Source organism: Scophthalmus maximus, chromosome 9 (assembly GCF_022379125.1).
Source record: "Scophthalmus maximus strain ysfricsl-2021 chromosome 9, ASM2237912v1, whole genome shotgun sequence".
Taxonomy (NCBI): domain Eukaryota; kingdom Metazoa; phylum Chordata; class Actinopteri; order Pleuronectiformes; family Scophthalmidae; genus Scophthalmus; species Scophthalmus maximus.
In genome coordinates this window covers 15,225,001-15,250,322 of record NC_061523.1, presented here as the reverse complement: position 1 = coordinate 15,250,322, position 25,322 = coordinate 15,225,001, and the positions used below count along the sequence as shown (strand labels likewise).

Here is a 25,322-nt window from a genome sequence, read left to right as displayed (position 1 = left end):
CATGAAGAGGGGAATTGTCCGTCAGAGTGACAGTGCAAGGAGGCAGAATCAGAGGGATTGCCCCTCAAGTCCTCACGGATGAGATACAAAATCAATCTGTCAAGGCGATGGGGAAGGGCAGTCTTGTTTTGTGCAGGGAATTGGTGCGGCCCTTTTTGGGTAAAATCAATACGGGACACATGGTGCTTCTTAAATCCTTACTATCCCACAGAGGCAAGTTGTATTGACAAACAGGGGAGAGTATGTAGGCAGCACACAAATCCTTTACCTGACCTGTAAGGAAGGAAGGAAGATCATCCTCAGAGGAGCATGAATGTCTGTACCAGATTTCATGACAATCCATCCACTGACTCCGTTGACTCCCTAAAAGTCAAGGGATAAACAAAGTCATGGGGGTTAATCATCTTTGAATGTTTGGTACTTTTGCCTTCATAGGTCACAAAAGCAATTTATTTTCTGCTTATGAATTAATACTTGTTGCAACGCACTCTATCTATTGTTCACCACTTTGCCCATTTGCATCAGTGGTTTCTCATTGTGCGTTTGTGTCACTGTTGGCTGCGTTCGATGTGTCTGCCGTGTATCAGACTGTATGAGTGTTGCATAAAGGGAAGAGTGTGAGTATCTCTGTCTGAGTCAGTGACACACACACACTCAGACACAGGTGGGGCCCAGGACGACAGGGCCGGACGTCTCGACAAGAGTGTTTCCCCGCACCCTCAGGACACGGGGAGTCTGGGTGGGCGGGGGTTATTTTATTTTTATTTTGAGTGTTTAATGTATTAAAAGGGGCCGGGATAATGAATTATAATCTTTAATGCAGAAACCGATCGATACCACCCAGAGAATAAATCAGCTTTTACTGAGAGCGTCAAAGCCCCTTAATACACTAGGGGAGAGAAAGGGAGTGCAGGAGGAGGAGGAGGAGGAGGCGCGATGGGAGCCGCAGGGACAAACTGTTATGAGAGGAACGATCCTGAACGAAGCAGAGAGGGAAGAGAATGATGAAACAGAGGAGATGGGGGAGTGCGGGTGAAGAGAAAAGGGGGGGGGGAGATGGATGGTAGCTTGGGAGGGAAGTTATAGATGAACAGACTCACCTTTGGGCTAACCTCATTGAGTAAAAGCCTGTGAAAGCACAGAGATTTTGACAGTTTTGTGAGGAGGCGAGGTTGCAGGGTCAGACGGTGTCTGCACACACACACACACACACACACACACACACACACACACACACACACACAGTCCACTTGTTATTTTTCCTCCTAGTTGTATTGTGTTCCCTCTCAACGATCCCTTCCCTGATTCTGTTGCCGGGAGCAAAATATAATTAATTGAATTACACGACCACTTCTCGATCAAAGATCACCTCGCCGCTCTCTAGTCTCGGTGCCTGCCCCAGACTAGGGGTCGTCTGCTGGGGAAAAAAATGCCAAACAACAATTCCCGGATGACAACTTTTTCAGTGGCGTGTGTTGATTCCAAATCAGCCAGACTGCAAAAAAATTAGCCCAGCGAGGAGTTGCAAAGCAGCTTTATTTGAATTTTGTTGATAGTTGTACATATTCCTCTCTGAAACAGTCACTAGAGCAAAAATATATTGCACGTCCAAGTATTTAGGATGCCCAACCTGTTCAGTTAGTGGACTAAGTGGTTTAAGTGATGTTTTTGGTCGCTGGGGGCTCTTTCGTAAGACAGTCATTAAAATTTGATGGCTCAGGCAAGAAATGGAGGTAAGCGGGCTGGGAGGTGCATTGATGTAGAAAGATCTACCATGCGATGAGGAAGAGAGAGTCTACTTGGTTAGAAAAAGGAGGGAAAATAAACCTTAGAGAGACAAGAAGAAGGGCTTCAGAAGAGGACGAAGGCCAAAAAGATGGGCTGAACAAGTGATTCTCACAGACAGTTTTATACCCCACAGGTGCTCAATAACTAAGAGGCTGAGCAAACTCTTGAGATCCAACCATGATGTCGGCTGAGGCAGCCATCCGTCATTCATCGCTTCTGGAGATGGCACTTAATCACTCATTTTGTGGCCTTTCTCTCGCAATTTTTTTTTTTCTTCTGGGCTTTTTGTGACTGACTTTATGTTACTGCTTCTTGTTAAGCTCGCGGGGACATTTCCCGCCTCCAGAACACAGAGAGAGATTCTACTGAATAAACCAGGGTCATTTTGCAGATGAATCTATTCAGACTTCTTTTTGAGTGGTCCTGTTATCAAGAATTTCTTGATAAGGCACAGAGGTTTGTAAATGGAGAAAATTAGCTTGTGAGTGCTCTCTCTGCATGCAGGCTCCTCCATTGAGAATTCAAAGCTTTCCCTACACCGTTTGTGTGCCTGAGGCCATGTGATCGTTGCATTGCACTCATAATAAGCCACTGAGTGACTGGCAGAACCAATATCTTGCTATCACTTTGCCCTGCGCTCACTCAGGCGCCCCGTGTGCAGCCCCCATCATGCATCTCAATTTCACAAACACAGTGTTGGGAGCCGAGAGAAGGGGCCTGCTTTTTGATTAATGTCACCATGACAACTACATAATGCATGAATTGTATTAGCCATCCATTTGTCATTTGCAAACCGTAACTCGGGATGTTTGCTTGGGGAGGGCTGGCTGGTGAGAAAGAGCTACGGCCTGTGATTATCCTTCGTGTTGTCTTCTGCAAAACACTACAGCTACCGGAAATGCTGACGCGTCCTCGTCTTAATCTGAAGCGGAGGCTCTTTGGAAGCTTCCCGTCTTATGAGAGGGCCCTTTTAGCTTCACGATGAACTCTCAGGCCTGCTCATTCTGGAAGCTGCATGCTAATTCCCCCACTTCATCCATCCGTCTGTCTGTCTGTCTGTTGACGGAGGCCTGGCCAGCTCTACAACGACACCACTTGGTGCAACAGCGACAAGTGTTGAGGAGGATTCTCATTAAAGCACAATTCATTTGCCATTAGATCAATGACGGGATTTGCACAGGAACCTTAAAATGAAAAGTGTTTTTCAACCACATGAGAGCTAGAAGGTGGGGTTTCTCCATGCTCATCCCACTGTACACTGATCTAAATCATTACACTTGGACTTGTGTATTTATTCTGCTTACTGCATAAATGTGACCTTGAGAGAGATGCCTCAAAATTGACTGCGGATAAATAATTAGGTCTCAGTTCTTTACTAATCTCAAATGGATTGCTATTCACACATTTGTTCGATATGTCAATTCCAGAGATCTTTATGCTCTCGGTTAACCTTGTATCAGAGCTAATATTCAACATTTGTGGAGTACCTGGTATCTAAAAAGTAACTCCTTTTTTACTTTGAAGCACGTCTCACAAAGTGTGTGATCACCACTTAAAAGTGATACCTTTTTGACTTGAGTGACTTTGACTGAGTGACCCAACGTAAGGGAGAGGCGGTCAGAGGGAACAGCAGGAACATTGGACATTCTAAGTTAATCCTATGAAGGTTTATGAAAGACAAGATGAGACACGTCTAGCAGCGAATTTAATGCTAAAATTTGCATATGAGCGCTTTTTCTTCTACATCCTCTGCTCCACTTGTTTCATTTACATTAACTCATTTGAGAGACGCTTTTATCCAAAGCAACTTAAAATTGAGGGACAACACTAAAGCTTCAATACAGTAAGAGGAGGAGGAGGAGGAGGAGGAGGGGGTGCCCTCTTCAGGTGGTTCTTGAAGATGAACAAACCTGCTCCGACAGGATTCCTTAGCTCAGACGAGAGCAGTCTGGACTGTGATTGACTTGTGGGCTGAATTCAATGCCTGACGACAATCCTTGGACACTTTGATTTGTGTGGCCATGGGCATCCAGTGGAAGTCGATGAGCAGCGGGGTGACAAATACACATTTAGGATGATCCCAGGCCAGATGTGCCGCCACATTGTGAGGCATCTGTAAAGGTTTCAATTGGCTTGAAAGGAGGCCGGCTAGAATGGCATCACAGTAGTCTAGGCAAGAATTAGCAACGGCCTGTACCAAGAGTTGGGTGGCATCCTAAGTCATACTGAGGCCTGATGATTTCTTATGTTGAATAGATACAACATGGTCAGAGAAGGATTGATGTTCAACAACATGACAGACTAGTTACTTGAGATCTTAGTTGGGTTGAGGGATGAAGGATTTAGTCTTAGAGAGGATCAGTTTCAATGGTGGCGTTCCTTCATCCATGTGGATATGTCTGAGAGACAAGTCGAGATTCATGCCAAGACCATGGGTTTATCTTGCAATAATTACAGGTGTAGATGGTTGATGTCTGTGTACTGGACCCAAGGAAATAGTGTTCATTGGAAAGGGGACCTATCAACGAGCCTTCCCAATCCCCATTGTCGTTGCGATGACACATTAAAGGAGTGCCAGGTGCAATAGGATTCAAACTAAGGAAGCAATTTGTCCAAGAAGCCAATATTGGAGAGTACCAATAGCTGGATGTTCTGCTGATAGGTCCAACAAGATAAAAAACTACATGCATATTGTGAGGTTTCTAATGGATTAGACTTCTGGATTTCTTCTCTGAGCATCTGCAATTGAGCGTTTCCATTCCCACTGCACAGCTGAGGGTCTCTGCTTCAGGATTTACACAAACAGAGGACTAAAACTGTTGAGTCAAAAACACAACTGAAAATCAATCAAACAGCAATAAATACCAGTGAGTTTTTAAAATGGATTGTAAAAAGAAGTTAGCTTTATACCGATGAAGACAGATGCGACAGCAGTATGCAGTACAGTATATTGATGATTTACATTGGTTCGACTGGCTGCTGTGGATTCATGACTTAAGTTAGAAAGGGCAAGATAACTATTATTAGCTGAGAAGGCTGGCTGGTGCACAGTGTGACAAACAGTCCTGTGTGCAACAAAATACACTGTTTTGCGATCTGACACCTCCACTGTTGGAGGTAGATTTAGGCACAAAAACAATTTGGTTATGGATCAGGAAAGACCATGATCTGGGCATAAATGTCTGCTCTGTTGAGGTTTAGTTTAGGGCATGATTGTTTTATTATATAAATACATTTGTGGTAAGACCAGAGATTAAGTGAGTTAAAAACAAAACTAGAAGGGTGCTTGGAGAGTGTGTACATCCACCAGGGCTAACGCCCTATCTCACCATGTAAAAGAAAATGAAAAAGACTCTCTGGGTTATGAATGATGAAAACATAACCTCCTTAGCAGAGGTAATGAGCTGGTTAAAGATAAATACAGGACTTACAAAGTCAGTTTCCTTTTTAATACTGATATTAATCTAATGTCTGAATATCAATTTACTACACGTGTCAGATCCAGGGCTCCACACTGGTGGTTAATTCATTCACAACTCAGCAACACTGGGAATCATGGATTTATTAATTCATATATTCAAAAATACTACAAGGATCTTGCACTTAAAATAGTCTAGACATACAAAAAGCTTTATCAAAACAGTTTTCTGGAGGCACAATATAAAACATTTGTCTTTTTAATTGAAACTCGACTGCAGGTCTTTCTCAGGTCGTGGAGGTGTCGTCACTGGAGTGTTGACTGTCTGTAAGGCAGAGAAGATCACAGTGTAATATGCACATGCTCATTATAATGAAAAGAATATTATCTGTATTCAGAGTGATTGGCCACTCCCTTGGCTCACTTTACAGTCCAATTTATTTTCAACGTGACATTTAACTTGTTGACCCATAGATCTAATCTGCACAAGCACACTGACAAACACACACTTTAAAACGAACCGTCCAAAACAAGTATTTCAAAACAAGAGTTGTCATGAGATGATATATCCCCCCCGACACCCACAAAACAAGCGCAGATCATTTGGTGCTTTCACAGTTACCTGAGGTGGAAATATTTCTCTCAGAGTCAAATAGAGAGTATTCCAAACAATAAATAAACTAGAATGATTCCAATAAGAATGTCTATTTAGAATCAGACGTAACTTCACTACTTGAGAAGCATTACCGTGAAAAAAAAACCCATAGAATTTGGGTGTTTTTAGGTTTTGATTCTGGAGAAGAAAATCTAGTCTCTGTTTGGCAAAGTCAAACTCGTTGCCATGGAATTACTGAAAAAAAAATCATGAAAGCTGAGTTCTGCTCCGCAAACGAAATGACAGAAGACAGAGGATGTATCACTATATCCCCATGTGTTAAATGCCAGGAGGACAAACAATGAACGTGAATATTTTAACATTTAAAATTTCTTTCCAAAAAGTTCACTCTTTGCAGTGTCCTTCATTTACTGTAAATCAGACAGGTTAAAGACTGGCTAGGCATCCCTTAAGTGCACAGACATAAAAACGCATCTTCATCATTGTACTCTCTCTTCCTCACCTTTCCCTTCATCCTCCTCGATACTCTCCTGACCGGTCAACGGTGCGTCTGCTGCCTGAGACGCCTTTTTTTCGCCTCTCTCTTTCTCCCAGAGGACGGCTGAGGTGTTCTGGCTGGAGCACAGGCGCTGGCGGGGAGGTGTCTTGTTGTCACCAGGACTGAAAGACTGGGAAGCTCCAGAGCCTCCTCTGGTTAAGCCCAACCCCCAGCCGTGACGGGATCCCAATTTACGACGGCCCCCAGAGCCGGAACGAAAGGCTGGAGTCCCGGGAACCGAAATGTCTGGTTCTGTCTCGGACGGATCTTTTCTCAAGGGAGAGGGAGAGACCGGAGCACTGCGGGGATCTGGAAACGGTATGAAATGAAGTCAGAGGTTGGGAAATGGTTACTATCCCCTAATTCAATGTTCATACAAAGGTAGTGAATGTTAAACTTTAGGTGATATGGGAATTATATCCCCAGTTAATCATTGGCACAAACTAAGCATGTCCGTAAGAGGCTGCCTTGCAGTTCCGCTGACTCTGACGGCGGCAGGTGCAGAAATGAATTAAGGAAATGTGTCTAACTGTGGCTCAGGTGGTGGAGCTTCACTGCCATTAATCATAGGGTTAGTGGTTTGAATCCTGGCTCCTCCTGACCACATGGCAGATGTCCTTGAGCAGCACATTACATATGGAAATTTGCTCCTGATGGAACAGGCCGGGCACTTTAACCCATTGTTTTAAAAAGCCCTCTATTGAAATTGTAGGTCAGCATATAAACAGAATGTACACGATCTGCGGCCTACATTAATTTAGTGCGGTTCAGCACGGCTCGAGTAATTTACATTCATTTGTAAACCGTCATTTGTCCTGAGATGCATAAATAACCTCATATTTGTATTTATCATAAAAATGTAATCGAAAATGTGCATATATTTTAAATATAGCAGAATCTTTTCATAATTTAATTTCCCTTTGCCTTGTGCCCAGGAGAACAAAGAAATGAAACAATTTAAATAAATAAAAAATTTCTAGTGAAAAAGCAACACACAACTGGCTGATTGAGTTTTAGAATTTTTTTTCCGATAAATGTGTTTGTGCTGGAGTTCCTTTCCTCTGCGCTCTCTCTCTCTCTCTCTCTCTGTTTTGCGACAGAAATCATAAAATGTATTGTTCATTCAGGGGATTAAACTAGGGTTTTAATTATGTATAACTTACTGTGTTTCCTACAACATCTTTAAAATACAACAGTTCAAACACATTTAGGAGAGACTCTCCTGCTTCATCCACCTTAGAGAGAGTGTCTCTCTACAGGCCTCATAAAAAACAGCAGGAACAGAGAGAGCCTAGGGGAACAATGAAAGTAAAAATAAAATTTAAATGGTCTCACTAATAGTGTGTCAAAAAGAGAGATAAGCATGTTGTGAAACACAGGTTGGGGCTTTTAAAAACATCTGCAGAGAGTTGTTTTGTTCCCCTCTCTGTGTCTCTGCCTCGCAAATCTTCCCCTTTTCAACATGTGTTCTGCAGAGGAAGCCCATCTCAGAAAGTCTTGGCACTCTACAGGCAGAGATCTGAGGAGAAGAGCGTGGTATCAATGCCGACCACACTTGGTAGTCATGAGATGATGTGTATGCATGCCTGTAGCCTTGCTCCATGGGTTGAGCATGTGAGCATAACTTTGTGAATACCAGTGGGCTTGTGTTTGTGTGTGTGTGTGTGTGTGTGTGTGTGTGTGTGTGTGTGTGTGTGTGTGTGTGTGTGTGTGTGTGTGTGTGTGTGTGTGTGTATATGAGCGAGAGAGAAAAGAGAATTGGTGGACCGGGTTGTGTTCATGTGTATGTGTGGTCTCACCAGGCTGAGGTGTGTGTGTGTCTGATGTGAATTCAGTGCTGTCGGCCAGGTTTTCCACGCTGCCCGCGGCGGTGAAGAGGGCACGTCCGTCCCTGCCTCCTCCACGGGGTTTGATTAGCTTCTTCATCCTGTCTGCAATCCAGTTAGATTTCCTATGAGGACACAGAGGACAGGGACCATTTACAAAGAGGGATGAGCTGAGAGTGTGTGTGTGTGTGTGTGTGTGTTTGTGTGTAAGACCTGATTTTTTTGAAAACACTATAGGAGGATGCCAAGTGTCACTCGCTGCATCTAGTTCACAGTGATGCATTATGCATCATGCAGTGTTTGTGGCTTTACGAGAAATTTCAAAATGAGAGCAAAATATTTCTTCAGTTGCCAACTGACGTTTATTATGCCAAACAAGGCACATAATAACATGACATCGAGGAAATCAATTTGGATATGTTATAATTAAAAAGTCATTACCATATTAAATTATAGCACTGTCAACAAAATGCAGGTTTGTGACAGATGAACAATTGTACACAACAATGCTAATCATTAGAAGTTACATTTATGGCACAAAATGCTTGTCAGCTGTCAAGTGTGACGCAGCCGAGCTTGGACTCAGTGAACTGGGAGTTCTGTTAAAGATACAGTTATTTATGAACTGAGAGCGCTGTATTTAACTCAAAGTGTCTCAAGGCTCTGACCCCAGTTTACCATTTTATTTTCTCATTCTGATGCATTTCTGCACAGAATTCCTTTTGCGGGCATCACAAGAGTGATATCCTTTCATACAGTGCTACCGGACTTCCCTTAGAGTAACAGAAGGCGATTGTCCTCCTAGTTTTTAGTCATGATACACAAACTTTAGGAAACCTGTTTCTCCAAGGATAATAGAAATCACAATGCAAGGGAGAGAATAGGGAAAAAAGGTCACCATTTGCAGAGAGTAGGTTACATTTCAATGTACAAAATCGTTTTTTTCTGATTTATAAAATGTACGTTTTGTTGTTTTAAGACTCAGTGTGGTTACATCCCAAATTATCTTCTTTTTACGCTTTTACTTTTTTAATTTTACCTTTTGAATTCGTATATTTAGTAGTTTGTTCGTTAACGTCTTGTGATGTATTTATACATTTCTTAATCCTTAATCCTTACTCGATGGTGAACTTGTTCAAACATTTGTATTTACAGTGAAAACCCAGCCGAAATTGAAATTGAAGTTGAAATTTACAGCACATTTAACTGTAAATATATATACATGCATTTACAGAATATGTGTGTGTGTGTGTGTGTGTGTGTGTGTGTGTGTGTGTGTGTGTGTGTGTGTGTGTAGTCCATAAATCTCATTTCAGGGATGTAACTCAGTCACCAGCTGGATTTTTAACTCGATTGAAGTAGGATTAAACTCTCTGCTCCCTCTGATCCTGTCTCTCTCTGCCTCTCGCTCTCCCTCTCCATATGTATACATGCATACATTATGTATTATGTATATATAGAAAGTATATGTGCAGTACTTGGCCTTCATGGTCGGAGGTTGCATGCTTGGCTCAAGGACTCTGTACTGATCCATTATCTTCTCCACCAACTTCTGCTTCTCCCGACGGAGCTCGCTCAACTTCTCCCTGAAGGAAAACATGTGAAGCATCAGAATAAAGCAGCCGAGACGGGGATGAAGAGGAAAAATAATGAATAGCAAGGTCTGTTGATTCATTTCATGCATTCATTATCAGAATGGGTAGACTCAGTTATTCTGGAAGTGTGTATGGCGGGTAACGTGTGATTCAGCCAACGCCTATAAACCGACTGATGTGAAACAAAGGCTGCTGTTTGAACTGGATTCTTTTTACAACCATTAGATCAGAAAAGGGTCTGTGTGTGGATGTTAATGGCCATGTGGTGATCAGAGTCCGAGCTATGGTGTGGACAAACATAAAGCAGGACATTGTTGATAAATGGTCCGCAGGTTCAGCAAACGTCCACTGAATGAAAGATGGCAGAGGATAAGAACACTGAAGTCCCTGACAGCAGAGCTGACCGTTGGTTACTGACACGCAGCAGTGAGCGAAAAAGATCAGGGATTTAAGTTCCGCAGGGCAAAGGTCAGGGTTGGAAAATGAGACGTTTAGGTTAGTATCAAGGCCTTTGCACATTTTTAGCCACACTTAACAGCTTGGTTCTAAGGTTGGCAATGTTGGCTGCTCAAGTCCAAGACACAGACTTCCACTATTGGATGGATTCCCAGTAAATGCTTTTCTGGTGTTGTACAGGAGGAATCATGGAAAGCAGTCAGGAAGTTGTTCACACTGGATTATCTTGCAATAAAACAAAAATAAAAGGTGTCCACATTTTTAAATGAGGTGCATGCAACATTTGGCAATTAGAACAGTATTACTTCAATTTCACTTTACGTAGACCAGTATCAAATTTATTAAATAAGACTGACATCAGACTTTGATGAAGCCCACTTGAAGGCCAGTTTGATTAATTTTATGAAAGCTTAAAATGCCTCAAATGTTTGCCCGCTGCATTCACAACATTTTCCCCAGACATTATTCTGGAAAGTCCCTGCAGCATTTGCTCGCTGTCACTCACAAATAAAAGTGATTTTTCTTTCACCAAATGAATATTTTTTTTAAAAGAATTAGGACTGAAATATGCCGTGAAACTCTGAAATGTTAACAGTGAGATTTGAATCTGTAATTTAATGGGGAAAAAATGAAGAAAAAAAAAGAGGTTCTTTTCAATTTTTTAAACTAAAAATTAAGCTTTTAAAATATGTAATTTGTGTGACATTGGCTCATAAGATTGGAAGGGTGAAACCAGCTCTACATGTCACCTCTAGTTCTGAATTAGATCTGGATCTGCAACCAGACTATTAGTGCTGAGTGCTGTTTGACTGTGAAAATTGTCGCCTCGCAGTCTGTAACCTTTGCGTACGTATTATTTTAGAGTTCGGATTATGTCAAACTCTACAAAGCTCCAAATGGTCACAAATTGTGTTTTCTATAACACACCTAACATGAAAGGTTGCTGCATGTTGCTAAAATTTGAACAACATATTTAAGATGCTTTGTGGTAAACCCCAGTACCTCTTCAATCTGCTTCAATTTTCACGCCAGAAATCCTCAGCTAAAAACGAATTATCTTGTGTGCGTGCGCACGTGTGTGTGTGTGTGTGTGTGTGTGTGTACTGACTGGTGCTCTTTCTGCTGTGAATAGTGCTGGTCACGGCGCTCCAGGCTCTGCTCCATTAAGGCCCAGTTCTCCTTCAGCAGGCCCTGGTTCTGCTCTGCTAACTGTCGGTTCTCCTCCTCCATGTTCCCCTTCAGCTGGGTCAACAGCTACGCATGCAAGACAAGACTAGTCAGCTAAATATATGTATATATAAATATATATTTATATAGCATGCCTAACTATACCTATTAATGTATTACGAAGATAGAGTGTGTCGGATGTGTGTGTGTTAGAACCCACGTGCATTTACAAAAAAAATGACAAGAAAAGCAATTGAAAACTGACCCTGCAAGGATTTGTCTAAAGATTGGTTCATATTTAACTGAATAGCAGTTAGAAGTGTAGTTTGTATAAAAAAAAGGTCTCAAAATCAAGACTTTTATAGTTTGTTAGATATCAAAGCCACCCAAACAGCAACCAAGAGGCAGTTGGCATCTGTATCACCTTTTGCCAAAAACGGACAAAAAGGATGAGGTGAGAGCTCATCAACACCGACTCGCTGAAAGGCACACAGACACAAACTGCAGCCCTCGTAAATGACCACACAGTTCCTTCAGCTTCTTTCAACGTTTTCCATCTGTGAACAAAAACTGAGCTTTGAGTTTTTTTATAAAGATTCTGTAAGGCAGCATTAACATCCAAGGGTAACACACGAGGCCACATCACCAGCTGTAGGGAGCACAGCTAGTCACCCCGAGGAATGCTTTCAAACCCCAAACCTTTTCTGAAATCTCAAAAACACTTACCATTCAAGATTATTAAGGTCTCACGAGAATGTCTGCTCATGCCGACGCTGAGCATGATTTCCTATTTGTGAATATGTTTCCGATGATTTTTCTAGCACACAGTCCTGTCCGATCTAGCCCTGTCAGTTAGAACAGCGGCTGCCACAGGTTAATTGTGAGTCTGCACACACACTCCAAGTTGAACTGCTCCTTTTAATTAAAGAGTTGCCACCTTTCTACTTCTCCATGTCCCTCTGCAAAAACAGTGTAATGAGGAGCCTGGGTGATTTTCAGGACCTGAACCTAACTACCTACACTGTGGCGTAAGGCATCCAGTGAGACACATGCTGATGCTTCAATATTTGTAACTAGGGCTGGGTGATACAACAAAACTCTGTTTTGATCTAATATCAAGTAATAGACGGGCTGGTATCACAAATATTAGTACCAATATCGAGACATTTAATTGTTTAATGAGATTAGAATGAAATAATTTGCAAAAAGAAAATTTCAATCATCAGTCGTCTCAACAGGAGAGGCTTAATTTGTCTTTTCTTGCATTAATCTGCAATGTCTAGTTAGAACGAACAGATGAAGAACTGATACCACCCTCATGTCTGCACAGTAAATACAAAGCTACGGCAAGCAGCTTGTTAGCTTAGAATAGGGATCAGGGTAAAAACACTTTGGAAGATAAGGTAATCCACCTACTAGGAACTTTAAAGCTCTCAAAAGAAAATGTTGTATTTGTTTGATCCACACAAAAACTTGCATGTAAAAAAAAACAACTATTAGCCAGGTGCAGTGACTCGATGGGGTCTCTGCAGGTTGCCATGCAACATGATTCGTGAGCGGTAGAGGTGTTCCCATTGGCCAACCCGGCTCCAGCCACATATTTACTGTACAGACATGAGAGTGGTATCAATCTACTTATCCTTCTAAAAAGTGAATAACACTACCTTTAAAGTTTGGTCTCGCCCTAAATTACAGTTGTGAGCACGGTTCCAACAATTGACCACAAGAATCCAGATCCACGAGTGTGGTTGGCACGTCTCGAATTCTGTGCCAATTTTCTGCCTCTGCCTTTTCTTACACAAACTCATAATCTATACTTGCCAATAGTCCTTTGCCCGCTCTTACAGTAAAGGACCAGGTGATTCAGCAGTGGTTTCATGCTGGATGAAGCAAAACATCTGCTGCTTGACTTTTTCAAACCTTTACAGGAAGTCAGTCTCCACCTGTTTAGTCCCTCAAACAGGCCGCAGATTGTCCTGCTTGAAAAAAAACTTTTTCGATATTCCGTGCTTGTTTGACAGCATTACACAGATGACTAAATTCTATTCCGAAGGCAAAAGACATCCCTGCTCCTTATTAGCTACTTGGTATTCATTTTCTGTTTGGACCAATATATCATATGTCAATTTGAAATTGGGTTTATATCAAGTGCTAGAAATCAGCCAGTCACTGTTCACCACAGATGATGTGTTGTATTTTATCCATGTAAAATACTCTCCATAAAAACCTGCAATGAAATCCTAATAAAAACATTTTAATTGGTCAATAACACTTCCGGTAAATTGTTCCAAGAGGGTAATGTGTGTGTGAATGTTTCCACTGTGAAGCACTAAATCCCATTTTTGCATGTAAATGCAAACAACTGCAGCATGAATACAAAACACTTGCAGGTGTGTAGCTGCATTCCAGTGTGTGTGTGTGTGTGTGTGTGTGTGTGTGTTTGTGTGTGCGTGTGTGTGCGCCTGTGTGTGTGTGTGTGTGCGTGCGTGTGGTTAATACCTGGTACTGGCTGGTGAGGCGGGCGTTGCTGAGGTCCAGGCTCTGGTTGGTTTCCCTCAGAGCGCTGAGCTCACCCTCCAGTCGAGTCCGCTCCAGCTGAGAGGCGCTCAGCTCCCCCCTCAGCACCGAGCCCTGAGCCAACAGCTCCGCCTGCGATGCCAACCACTCCTTCTGGTGGGCCTGCAGCCTGCAACACGGACACACAGGGATGATAAGGGTAAATTTGTTTCTCGTAGCTTTACACTATGAGTCACATTCAACCTTTTCACACACACATTCATACCGTGCTGCTTCTCTCCCTGGTGTCTTACCCAAGGACACTTAAAAATGCAGATTGAATGAGCCGGGAATCGAACCACAGACAATCTGATTAGTGATCGACCCACCCAACCTTCTGTGCCAAACAATAACCAATAGATACATCTGACATCATCTAAGACAAAATGATTGAAGAACACATTGTGGAGCATCACTGGAGTCACTCAGTGGGTTTACTTTTGCTTACAAAAGACTTTTATTTTGTAATGATAACTCACAATGATCACTGAGGGGGAAATGTATTGATATTGATTGATAAATGTTAACATTATATTTTATTTTACCAGTGTGGATTTAAAAGGGTTTTAGATATAAGTTCAAATTGAACTAATGTACAGAATAGTTAAGTGTAAAATACATCAGCATACATTAATTGAAAGATTATTTTCTGATTAATGTTTAAGTGTTTGGTTTTTAAAATGTTAGAAAATGGTAAAAACTGTAAAGTTCCCAGGGTGATGTCCTCTAACTCCTTTGTTTTGTTTGACCACCAGCCCAAAGCCCTGAATAAAAAGGTTACAATCATAGAAGACAAAAACAGGAATTATTGACGTTTGAGAAGCTGGAACTAGTAATTTTTCTTGTCAGTTTGGATTTTTTTTCACATAAGGGCAGTAAACACAACAGTGACAAAAGTTGATCTATCTTGATCGATCTTGGTAGCAAACAGTTGCTTATTTACACATCCAGCAGTTAAGGAGCAATTCAACCCAAGATATTTTTCTGGATCCCTGCTGAATCAAAGTCCAATATTTACTCTTCTCTACCTTTGTTTTTGGTCCTCCTACATGGAGGGGGAGATGATATGTAAATCAGAAGTACTTGGAACTCAATCAAATCAAAAAAGCATTTTTCAAACAAGAGCACTCAGTTGAACAGTTGAGCAATCCCCCACCTATATGCCATTTCACCCAAAACATGCATTTCCATCTCCATCTGACCTACATGTTTTTAAACTGTTAAAGATTTGTGAAGACTCAAAAGGTAAAATTTTGCCCTCATCTCGCAATGGTGAAGAATCCTTAAAAAAATGTTCATGCAAATCCATCTGTGACAATGAGTTATCCTGCTGACTAACAAATAAACCGAACCGGACCTGGAATGAATGGACTTGTATTTACTGTAGCAGAGGCCTACAGTGTTGTGCAATATAATATTTTAGAGTATAAGCTCGGAAAAAAGTTAACCTCATTTTTTGATTTTATTGTACTTGTGGCTCCTCTGTTATGTTTTTCATGTTTCGTGCACCGAATGTTTCTCTACATTCCTATCTATGCATTTGCATTCAAACCAATGCCCGTGTTGCTTATCATAATTAATTTATAGTAGACGGGTTAATGCTGCTGTTCCCTGTATTCAAATGAACAGTGAGATTGAGTGGCAAGAGAGAATGATCATATCTCATGAATATGATGCGGAAGAAGACTGAATTCTTTACCTCTCATTGTCGTCTTTCAGCCTCTCCAGCTCTCGCTCTCGCTCCAGTCTTCTCTGGGCCTCTGCCTCCATTTCCTCTCGCTCCATCTTCATCTCACGCTCCCTCTCCTCTATCTGGGTTTTACCGTCCAGGAACTCTTTGTACCTTAGGATTGCAAAGAGGGCAACGTTCACCGCCATGAAAAAAATATTACTTAAAATATATGACAGAAAGAGACACTGTGCATCTTTTAATGATGCATGTTGTGTTAGTGGGTTTTGTTTGTTGTTTTTGTGTTCTCAGAGACTCAAAATTCTCTGCAGTGAGAATGTAATGTGTTTTCACTTTATATGATGAGTATAATTTAATGCAGTCAGTGTGTGTTTGCACCTGGCCTCCAGCTCCCTGTGCTGGGCCTCCAGGCTGCGGTTATTGCTCCGCAGTTGAGAGTGCTTGTCCAGCAGCTCCTCCAGCTCCACCTCCTGCCGCTGCTGCAGCGCCGTCATCCGCTCGTGATCCCGCCTCAGAGCCTCCATCCTTGCCACTGACTCCTCCCGCTCCCGCGCCCACACCTTCGCCTCGGCCTCCAGAGTCGCACGGCGAGCCTCGCCCTCACTGCAGCGCCCTAGCACGGCCGAATGCTGGGAGCTCAGTGATGCCTGGTCCATCTATGTGAGTTTTCATGCATGCAGTATAGAACAGAGAGAGCATGTCTGTAGTTTGTGACCGTTTGTGTATCTTTTACTTTCTACTATTATATATATGAAACAAGTCAATTTGTGAGTTTTTAAGTTGCTGGGAGGTGACTTTTGTTTCTTTTGGTGAGACCCATAGTAGCTGTTTCTCCCTGTTAACGGTCTTAATGCTAAGCTAAGCTAACTTCCTGCTGACTTCAAATGCCTATGTACCCTGCAGACATGAGAGGGGTACTGAAGTGTCTAAAAGTCCAATCATGTAACATCATGTATGTCTGAAATTAGGTTTAAATCCTCTGCAGAAAATCAATGTTCTTTAATTTGGGCTAAAAAAAAGTGTTAAAATTCTCAAGTTGAACAAATGACTTCAGACATAATCATGCTCTCTGTCTGTGCGTTGTATCACCTGTAGCTGTGTGTTGAGCGTCTGCAGTCTGGTGCAGGACTCCTGCAGGCTGAGGGAGTGACGGTGCACAGCCTCCAGCTGCTCCTTGAGCTGCTCACACATCTCCTGGGACTGGGACAGACGGGACATCAAGGCCTCCTGCCCTGCAGCCGCCACTACTTTCTGAGGGAGAGAAGAATACCTTTTGTTCAAGGTCAATGTATTATTATTATAATTATCATTATTATAAAAACATCTCAGACGTGTTTAGATGTGATAAAAAAAATGAATTTAAATTTGTTGTATTGGTACTTTTACTTGAGTAAAGGCTCTGAGTACTTCTGCACCAACATACGACCCTGTACCTCTTTCTGGGTGAGGCCAGAAATTGACCCCTCAAACCAAAGTGATAAAGCCTTGCTTAATCCATCCTTATCTAAAACTTTGAATCCTGACTGTGTAAATGCAATACCTACTGAGCAATGCATTGAATGAAATTCCTGACCTTGGCAATGCTGGAGCCACCCTTACAGCTTGATGTTAGAGTTCATGTGAGCGAGAAAGAAAGTAAGAGCTGAAGCAGGAGAGCAGTAGGGGAGATAAGGAAGATTAACAGTAGCCGAAGTGACATTATAAAAACTGATGACTAGAGATAAAGCAGTAGCTTTGGAAATAAAGTGCTGCACTTGTGGGAGTGTACTGAGAGCTGATAGTCATCAAACATCCCTGGAGCAAGAATTTGAACACAATATAGATCATCTTCCTTGCACAGAAGTTGCAATGAACCCCGTACACACCCTGTAAATGAGATTCAAAGTCCAACACCAGCACATACATCTTACTCACAGAAATATATTCCAGAAATATATTCGGATACGCACCTCCTTTTCCAGCTCTGTCAACCTCTCACTCATTTGCCTCTCTGTCTCTCCTGCGGCATAATCTTGAGTCGTGGAAAGGTCAAGACCTTCGCTGGCTTCAGAGGATTGATCCAGACGTGACGTCTCCTGGGTGTGTGTCTGACAAAGGTGCGCTTTGTTTGATGACTCTGAATTTGAATTAGACATAGTGTCCTGATCCATACTTGGTCTTCGCTTTTCCAGCTGGAGAAGAGATTCACTCTCTTTAAGGCACCGGGAGAGGCACTCTATTCTCTCCTGTGACTGGTTGAGAGAATCTGTAGCCACCTTTTGTTCAGCTTTGGCTTTTTGTAGTTTCTGGCTGAGACGTTCAACTTCGGTGGACAGTCCCTGTGAACGTGCATGCTCATTGGAAAGGTCCTGATAAGAGAGAGATATGGCACAATACAGCTAAAAAAATCTGTGAAAAATAAAAAGGGATGCAAAGCACAAATCTACTGCAAACAAAATTTATTTTAGAAAAGTTTGTTGTTATGTTCTTGTTGTTAAGGACTAATCTCCATATAATCACGTTATGGCCCAGTTATCCCAGTTCCACACTGCATGCTAGTTATATCCAGTAATTAATGTATACAACCAAGTAATTATTCACTAACTTGACAGGTATCAATCAAACTGTGACTTGTGCTGCAGCCAATTAAAGAAAAAATATATAATATATAGATTTTTTTTTCTGTTTTGATTGATGGACTGAAGTGTGCACAATATCAATATTTTCAACACTTACTAATCATCATCATTTTGTGTCATCTCTAACAGCTGTAGAGTTGCAGAGCGGTTATTCTTGCATCGTTCCAATACGGAGCATTGCATTTTGGGATTGTTAGCAGAAAGTAGCTAACATGTTGTTAATTGGGACACAGCTCATGATAGTAAAGACTAAAAACTTAGCAGGGCGTGGCCTTAGACACTATTGTGTTCCTGGGGATGATACAATTTTTTCCACCTCTGTGCTGAGATTCCATCTCCCATGTGCATTGCATTTTGTAACAATGAATAGTGAAAATCCAGCAAATTTATTATATAAACTGCTTTTTATCAGTATAAAGACCTTTGTCTTTTTCAGCATGAACAGACTGAATTTGTATGTGAGTGTGTGTGTGTGTGTGTGTGTGTGTGTGTGTGTGTGTGTGTGTGTGTGTGTGTGTGTGTGTGTAACCTAAAGGCCTAATAATAATGAAAAAGCACCTAAAGAAAAGAATAATACCTGACACAGTGCCGACATAGAAAACCATAGAATGGTCTGTTATTACAATGACTTAATGTCATGTGAACATATTTTGATTTCTCAGTTTAAAAAAGGCTATTTCTGCTGTCTACATAAGGTACAAAAAAAGTGAGTTCACTCTCCACTACAGTCCTTTTAGTGACTAAACATCACACAGACTCGCATATGCACAACCACACACACTCACCTGGGACAGTGAGCTAATCTTGGCCTGAGCGTCTGTGCACAGCTCCTGCAGCTGCTGTTCACCCTCCTCCATGCTGGTTAATCGAGTGCTGAGGTCTTTCTCCTGGTCTTGCAGTTGAGTGCAGAGCTCCGTCGACTCAGACAGCTGCTGACGCACGCGTCTAAATACACACAAACACACACCAGAGGCAACACCGACAGAGGGTTGAATGAAGACAGAGTTTACATTATGGGTAACTGCATGTTGCAGCAAGTAGCTCTCTCTGATGCCTTGTAAAGTTCACCGGCTGCTTGCCTCAGCTCTTCGTCAAGGCTGGCGGCAGGAAAGTGTGTGTACCTGTGTTCAGCGTCCAGAGCCCGAACTCTCTGGTTGCTGTGCTCCAGGGCCAGGGTCGTGCTCTCCAGCTGCTGCCTCAGTCTCGCTGCCTCCCTGTCTCTCTGCCTCCCCTCCTTCCGCTGGCCATCCAGCTCCGCTTGACACACCTCTTTCTCCTGCTCCAGCCGCGAGGCCTCCAGCAGCGCCTGGTCTCGCGCTCTGGCCAGAGATTCGGCCTCCAGTGTGGCCTCGCGGAGCTCTGCCTCCAGCTGCTCCTCCCGACGACGAGAACTCTCCAAACTGCGTCCCTGGCGTTCCAGCTCTGCTTTGAGAGTCTGGGTGGTGAGCTCTAACTGGTCGCTCTTGTAAAATAGAAAAAAAGTCACTTTAGATTAGCTACATTTATTGCATTCCACACACACAAAAACCCTGACCACTTACACACACATATATATATATATATATATATATATATATATATATAAATATGTATGATATATTCTTTTCATTGATTGAACAAATCAACAAAGTGCTGTGGTTATGTTCAGTAGTAGTTCAGCAGACCTACAGAACAACATGGAAGCAAAGGGAAGAAAGAGGATGTAGATGAGCTGTGATTTCCTATTTGTGTTTAATCTGCTCCTACAGCTGAAACAAGTAGAGTCGACTTTGTGTTTCATTACAAACACACTGTTACAGTCTCCATGAATTCTGACACTGTTTCTTGTTCTGTTGCTCAGAATATTAACTCTACGTCAAACATAACTGGAAACTGTTTTGTTGTTTAAAGCATACATTTTTATTTGGTGCTGACTATCCTGATGAACAACTCATTATTTATATTCTCCAAAGCGATAAGTAGTATCATAGTATGTCCTCTCGTGTGAGATCAAATCATGTTTTTTTTTTTTTTTAAGTTATCCATATGTATGTATTGTGCTTGGCCATTGACAGATGGTTGAAATCATGTACCGATACAATACGATACACCGAAACAATTAAGTCAGGGAGGAAAGACAAATATTGGCAAAAGTTGGACTCATTCTGAAATTATTATGAAATGTATTTATTCATTTAAATACAGACAAAAAACAAAAATTTATCTTCCAGATTAGATTAGATAAAAATTTTTGGGGATATTTTCAGCCTTTATTTGATAGAGAGTATAGAGCCTAGTGTGAACGGGGGAGCGTGAATGTGGGTCGACATGCAGCAAAGGTTCGCAGGTTGGAATTGAACCCGGGCAGCTGCAGAGGACTTAGTCCTCATGGGGCAGCCGCTTGAACAGGTGAACCACGGGCGCCCCGAATGCTGAATATCTCTAAAAAAATGACAGACGATTTCTGGGTTTTACTCCCCTCAAAAAATAAACTGCTCTCAGTTTGGCCAAGTCAAACTTGTCGCCATGGAAGTACAGAAAAAAGGAACCACTTCACTAACTGACTAACGTCATCGTGAAATTGCATAAAGAAATTGCAAATGGTTTTTGAGAGACTTCTCCCTTGTCCTCTGTGTCAGTTCATCTGTTCATGTCCACCATTTGCTTGGGCTCTAGTTTGTCTCGGTCTGTCTGGCCACATGCATTACTTTTGTTTTGAACTGTCTCTGTTCTGTTTTTCTACCCAGTCTAGTTTAGTGCTGCTGTTCTACCTCCCAGTTATCCCTTGTGTCTCTACTTTGTTCTTTGTCCATTTGTTTTATTTTTTTGATTTCCTGTTTGCCTGCCTACTCTCCAGTCGGCCAAACAGAGACTGTAAGCCTGTTTATTTATTTATTAAATACTCTTTACTACACCTACATGCCTTGTCCAGAGTTAAATGTATGTTTTATTTAATATTTGGGTTTCTTGTCAATATGTGAATATCGCAGTTTTGAAAGAGGGCTCGCTTGCTCAATACTGGGTGTGTGTGAAGACATTGTTTCACTCCCAGACAACATTAATCATCCAGTTCACTTCATGCTGTCAAGTCCACATCCAGCTGAACTATTTCTATGATATAATTAGTCTTAGAGAAATTTATCTGGCGAGAAGAATCCCTATCTAATGTAATGTATTTAATTTCATCCAGTAATTACTGAAAGAGTTTACAGAATGATGAGATTGGCTGTTAAAAATGTAATGAAATTTTGTCACTGGGGATTTGTGTGAAAGAAACCTCTTCTCCCTTTAATTTGGTTTGTAAATGTATTATTGCTATCCACCCTTTGTCCATCCTCACGTCAAGTGACATCTGCCATGGTCCTGAAAATGTTTGGTGTCACAGCTGTCACATCATCGAGTGTGCGTTCGTGTACTCGCCAACCTTGCGCTGGGCGGTGCGCAGGGCGTCCACTGTGCTGCGTAGCGCCTCCTTGTCTCTCTCCAGTGCGGCCCGCTCTCCCTCCAGGGTGGCGATGACCGTGGTCTGCATCCTGTGAAGCTCTGCTTGGCTCCGCAGCCGGCACAGCTCCTCCTCCATGGCCAGACCCTCAGACTGAAGCACCTGAGAGAGAGAAAAACAATTAGAAACTTCTCAGTTCTCAGTTTATTGGGTGCTGTAGTCTGTGGTGCTGCTGAACTATATAAAATTATTCAGAGAGGTGTTTGGGTTATTTGGCCTCATTGACTTAAATAAGGGTGGAAGAAACAATAGGAAAAAAAATGTCACTGCATTCAGTTTCTATCTAAAAGTTCCCAGCAAAATAATTGACACTGACCTTAAAGCTAACATTTTATATTACAGGCTTCAAGTTTCCTTTAAACTCCTCAGAAATATACATCAATTACAATTTACAACTGTAAATTAATAGGAAAAGACCATCATACTAATGTAATACTTGGTATGAGGAAAATGGCCACAGTGTTCAGTTGGTACATGTCAAATGAATTCCTGTGAGGTCTGTTGTCAGTGCAGACAAGATCAGATGAATATGCAACAAGACTAAGAGTGTAGCTCTGTGACGCTTTGAGCTTTATGTTAACATCGTGCACTCGCAACGCTCACCATGTTAACTATGTCGGTGTCGTGTGTTAGCACGCTAACATTTGCTGATTAACACCTAACACAATGTAGCCTACAGCGGAATGTGATTATTACAGAACAAATGCAAATTTTGATCCCAAGGTGCGAGATGAAAGTGATTACAAATCATCTTACGAGGCTCATGAATGTCTGTGATAAAGTATCCAATAAGTGTTAAGGTACTTCATTCTGAATGAATATTATAACAAACAGTGATTTGCTCTATAGTGATTGTTGTACCATATTGTATCATATTGAAATGTATCATATTGTATCATATTGAAAATATGATATTAAAATTATTGATAAAGAAGATAGACACTTCTTGGCCCCTCCAAGCCGTTCCTGTAATAATAGATCTTATACCATCCATCCATCCATCACCTGTTCATCCATCATTTCTCTAATTCTTCCATCCCACCAACCAAACATCCATGATCTTAATTCCTGTAATAGTATTTAATAAACATTTCCAACTTAGCTACCCATTGACTCATTCAGTTTCTTTCTGACTCACACTTTGTTCCCTCCATCCATCCCTCCATCCATCCATCCCTCCCTCCCTCCCTCCCTCCATCCATCCCTCCATCCATCCATCCATCCCTCCCTCCCTCCCTCCATCCATCCATCCCTCCATCCATCCATCCATCCATCAATCCTTACCTCCATCTGCCTGCGGGCCTCTCCCAGACTCTCAGCTGCTTTCTTCAGGCGCTGCAGCTCAGCCTCCAGGACCACCAGCCTCTGCTCAGCCTCCCAGGTTCTCTTGCTCTGCTCTCCCAGCTTGGAGAGCAGGTCCTGGGCCACAGTTGCCTGCCTGTCAGCCTCCTCCTGGGCCTCCAGGAGACGGGTTGTCAGAAGCTCAACATCTGGTGCAGGCAAGCAGCACACAGCCTGGTCTGCAGCTGTGGTCTCTGTGTTCTCTTCCTTGCTTTTTGGATGCTTCTGGATCTCTGAGCTTGCTGTTGATGCAAGCTGGTCTGTCTTTAGTCCATTTTCTCTCTCCCGTCTCTCCCTTTCTTCCTGCCCTCCCTCAGCCTCTCCCCTCCTTTTGGGCTCGATCGCCTCATCACATAGTTCACCTTTTCCCTCTTGAACGTGGAGAAACTCCTCACCCACTCCTGCTTCCCTCAGGGTCCCAATGAGTTCTTCTCTTCGCTCCCTCCTCTCCATCAGCCTCACTCTTCCTTCCCCCTCTCCCCGGCAGGATTCAGAGCCCTGGACTCCTCTCTCCCCACTCTCCTCCTTTTGTCTGTCTTGGTTTTTCATTGCCTCCGACATCTTGTTTTCCAGGTGTTGCCATTTGGTCACGCGCTGTTCTAGGTGTTGCTTCAGTGTGGCATTTTCATTCTTCAAGTTTTGAAACTGAAAAGTATAATGTGAGAGACATTTCTATGCTTTTCAGAGCTTTAAGGCATTTTCGCTCCCTTTTTGTCCCTGTTTCTTATCTTTTGTTGCTTCCACATATTGAACATGAATAATCTTGAAAGCATTGTGAGAGAAAAGACTGAAATCACTTCTTGTTTTTTTCTCAAAATGCATCTTGGATCAATACATGTAAGCATAAAAGAAGTAAGAAAAAAGATTGAAAAAAGGATGAATACCAACAGGGACAAAAGACATTGATTGAAAAGATTTTTGGTTCATTTAAAAATAGGCACTCTTCTAAACAAATAAACACAGAGGCAACTGAGCAGTCAAGACTGGGCATCCTAAAAGAGCACGAGGCCGCAGCTATTAGAGATAATAGAACAATTCAGAGGATATGGGGGATAAACTTTAAAATATATACATTTGATAAGGTGCACCATTGCTATCAAAGGTTATCTGTGTTCTGTAATTGATCGTTAGATCCATTCATTCGGATGCAAGTTGAAAGATGATCGATAAGCAGCTGCTGTAGATGTTTGTAACTGAGTTAAGTCAAATACCACATGTGAATATGCAGCACTGTGACTTTCAGCTCTGACACGGTTGAGTTGTGACATCCAGTCACCACATTCATTTCTCATGTAAAAGGAGAGAATATGATCAGCTGGTAGTTCAAACATGTTTTGTGTGACAGCTATGGGGCAATACTAATTTAGTATATTGATTGCTTACATTCTATATAATTATTGGGTAAATGTTAAGTGGACTTTATAGTACTTTTCTAGTCTTATCAACCAACCAAAGTCTGTTATAGTACAAGACACATTCACCCTGCTTCTATGTGCTGCGCTTTTTCTATCACACATCATTCATTCACAGCCGTCTGAGGCCATTCAAGGTTAAGTGTCTTGCCAAAATCATGTGTGTGACATCGACACACAGGCTGGAGGAGCCAGGGAATCAAACCAACTTCCCTCTGGTTCGTGGACAACCCTCTCTAACCCCTGAGCCACAGCCATCACATTCCATCTTAATAATATCAATATATTAGCAAAAAGTTATTTTTTTTACTTCTATTAACTCTTACAAAACAACTTAGCTTTCTATTGACGAACCAATTCTATTTTTCTATATTAACTAAGAATTTCTGGCCACTGTTACTTCAAAATATTTATGAAAATGTTGTGTTGGAAACATTATAAGTTTTTATTTTATATTATAACTTAAATATCATTTAAATATGCTTGAGAAATGGCAATGTGAACATGTGTCTAACAAATTGGGTCAATATCCCCCCGAAAAAACCCAACATTTTTCTCTATATCTGTTGAATTGGGGTCCACGATGACCCCCAGTAACCCTTAGGTCCCTCTCTGCTCACCTCTGTGAGCATTTTCCGATGCTCCACCTCCAGGCCGGCGAGCTCATCCTTTGTATGTGGAGAAACAGCCTGCAGTGACAGAAGATGGACATTTATCTTCTCCAACTGTGCTTATCCTTATTCTCTTGAATCTAAAGAGATGCCAAGTCTACTAGTATTTTTCATTTAACACTCTGAGATGGTTCTCCCTAGTGATCATA

The 25,322-nt window shown here is 42.0% G+C and overlaps 1 protein-coding gene across 2 annotated transcripts in view; it reads right to left on the bottom strand.

The window, feature by feature from the left end:
- Positions 1–5,332: 5,332 nt before the first annotated feature.
- ccdc88b (coiled-coil domain containing 88B) overlaps positions 5,333–25,322 on the bottom strand; it is a 35,457-nt gene continuing 15,467 nt past the window's right edge. For both annotated transcript variants that reach the window (XM_035649790.2, XM_035649793.2), the window contains exons 14-28: positions 25,123–25,191; positions 23,034–23,735; positions 21,672–21,851; positions 19,390–19,730; positions 19,054–19,213; positions 17,600–17,998; positions 16,740–16,901; positions 16,029–16,306; positions 15,660–15,803; positions 13,904–14,090; positions 11,346–11,491; positions 9,665–9,772; positions 8,160–8,311; positions 6,325–6,669; positions 5,333–5,531 (exon numbers count right to left, since the gene is read on the bottom strand). In XM_035649790.2, the coding sequence (XP_035505683.2) occupies positions 5,494–5,531; positions 6,325–6,669; positions 8,160–8,311; positions 9,665–9,772; positions 11,346–11,491; positions 13,904–14,090; positions 15,660–15,803; positions 16,029–16,306; positions 16,740–16,901; positions 17,600–17,998; positions 19,054–19,213; positions 19,390–19,730; positions 21,672–21,851; positions 23,034–23,735; positions 25,123–25,191 (3,411 nt within the window). In that variant the 3' untranslated portion in view covers positions 5,333–5,493. The remainder of the gene's footprint in view (positions 5,532–6,324; positions 6,670–8,159; positions 8,312–9,664; positions 9,773–11,345; positions 11,492–13,903; positions 14,091–15,659; positions 15,804–16,028; positions 16,307–16,739; positions 16,902–17,599; positions 17,999–19,053; positions 19,214–19,389; positions 19,731–21,671; positions 21,852–23,033; positions 23,736–25,122; positions 25,192–25,322) is intronic.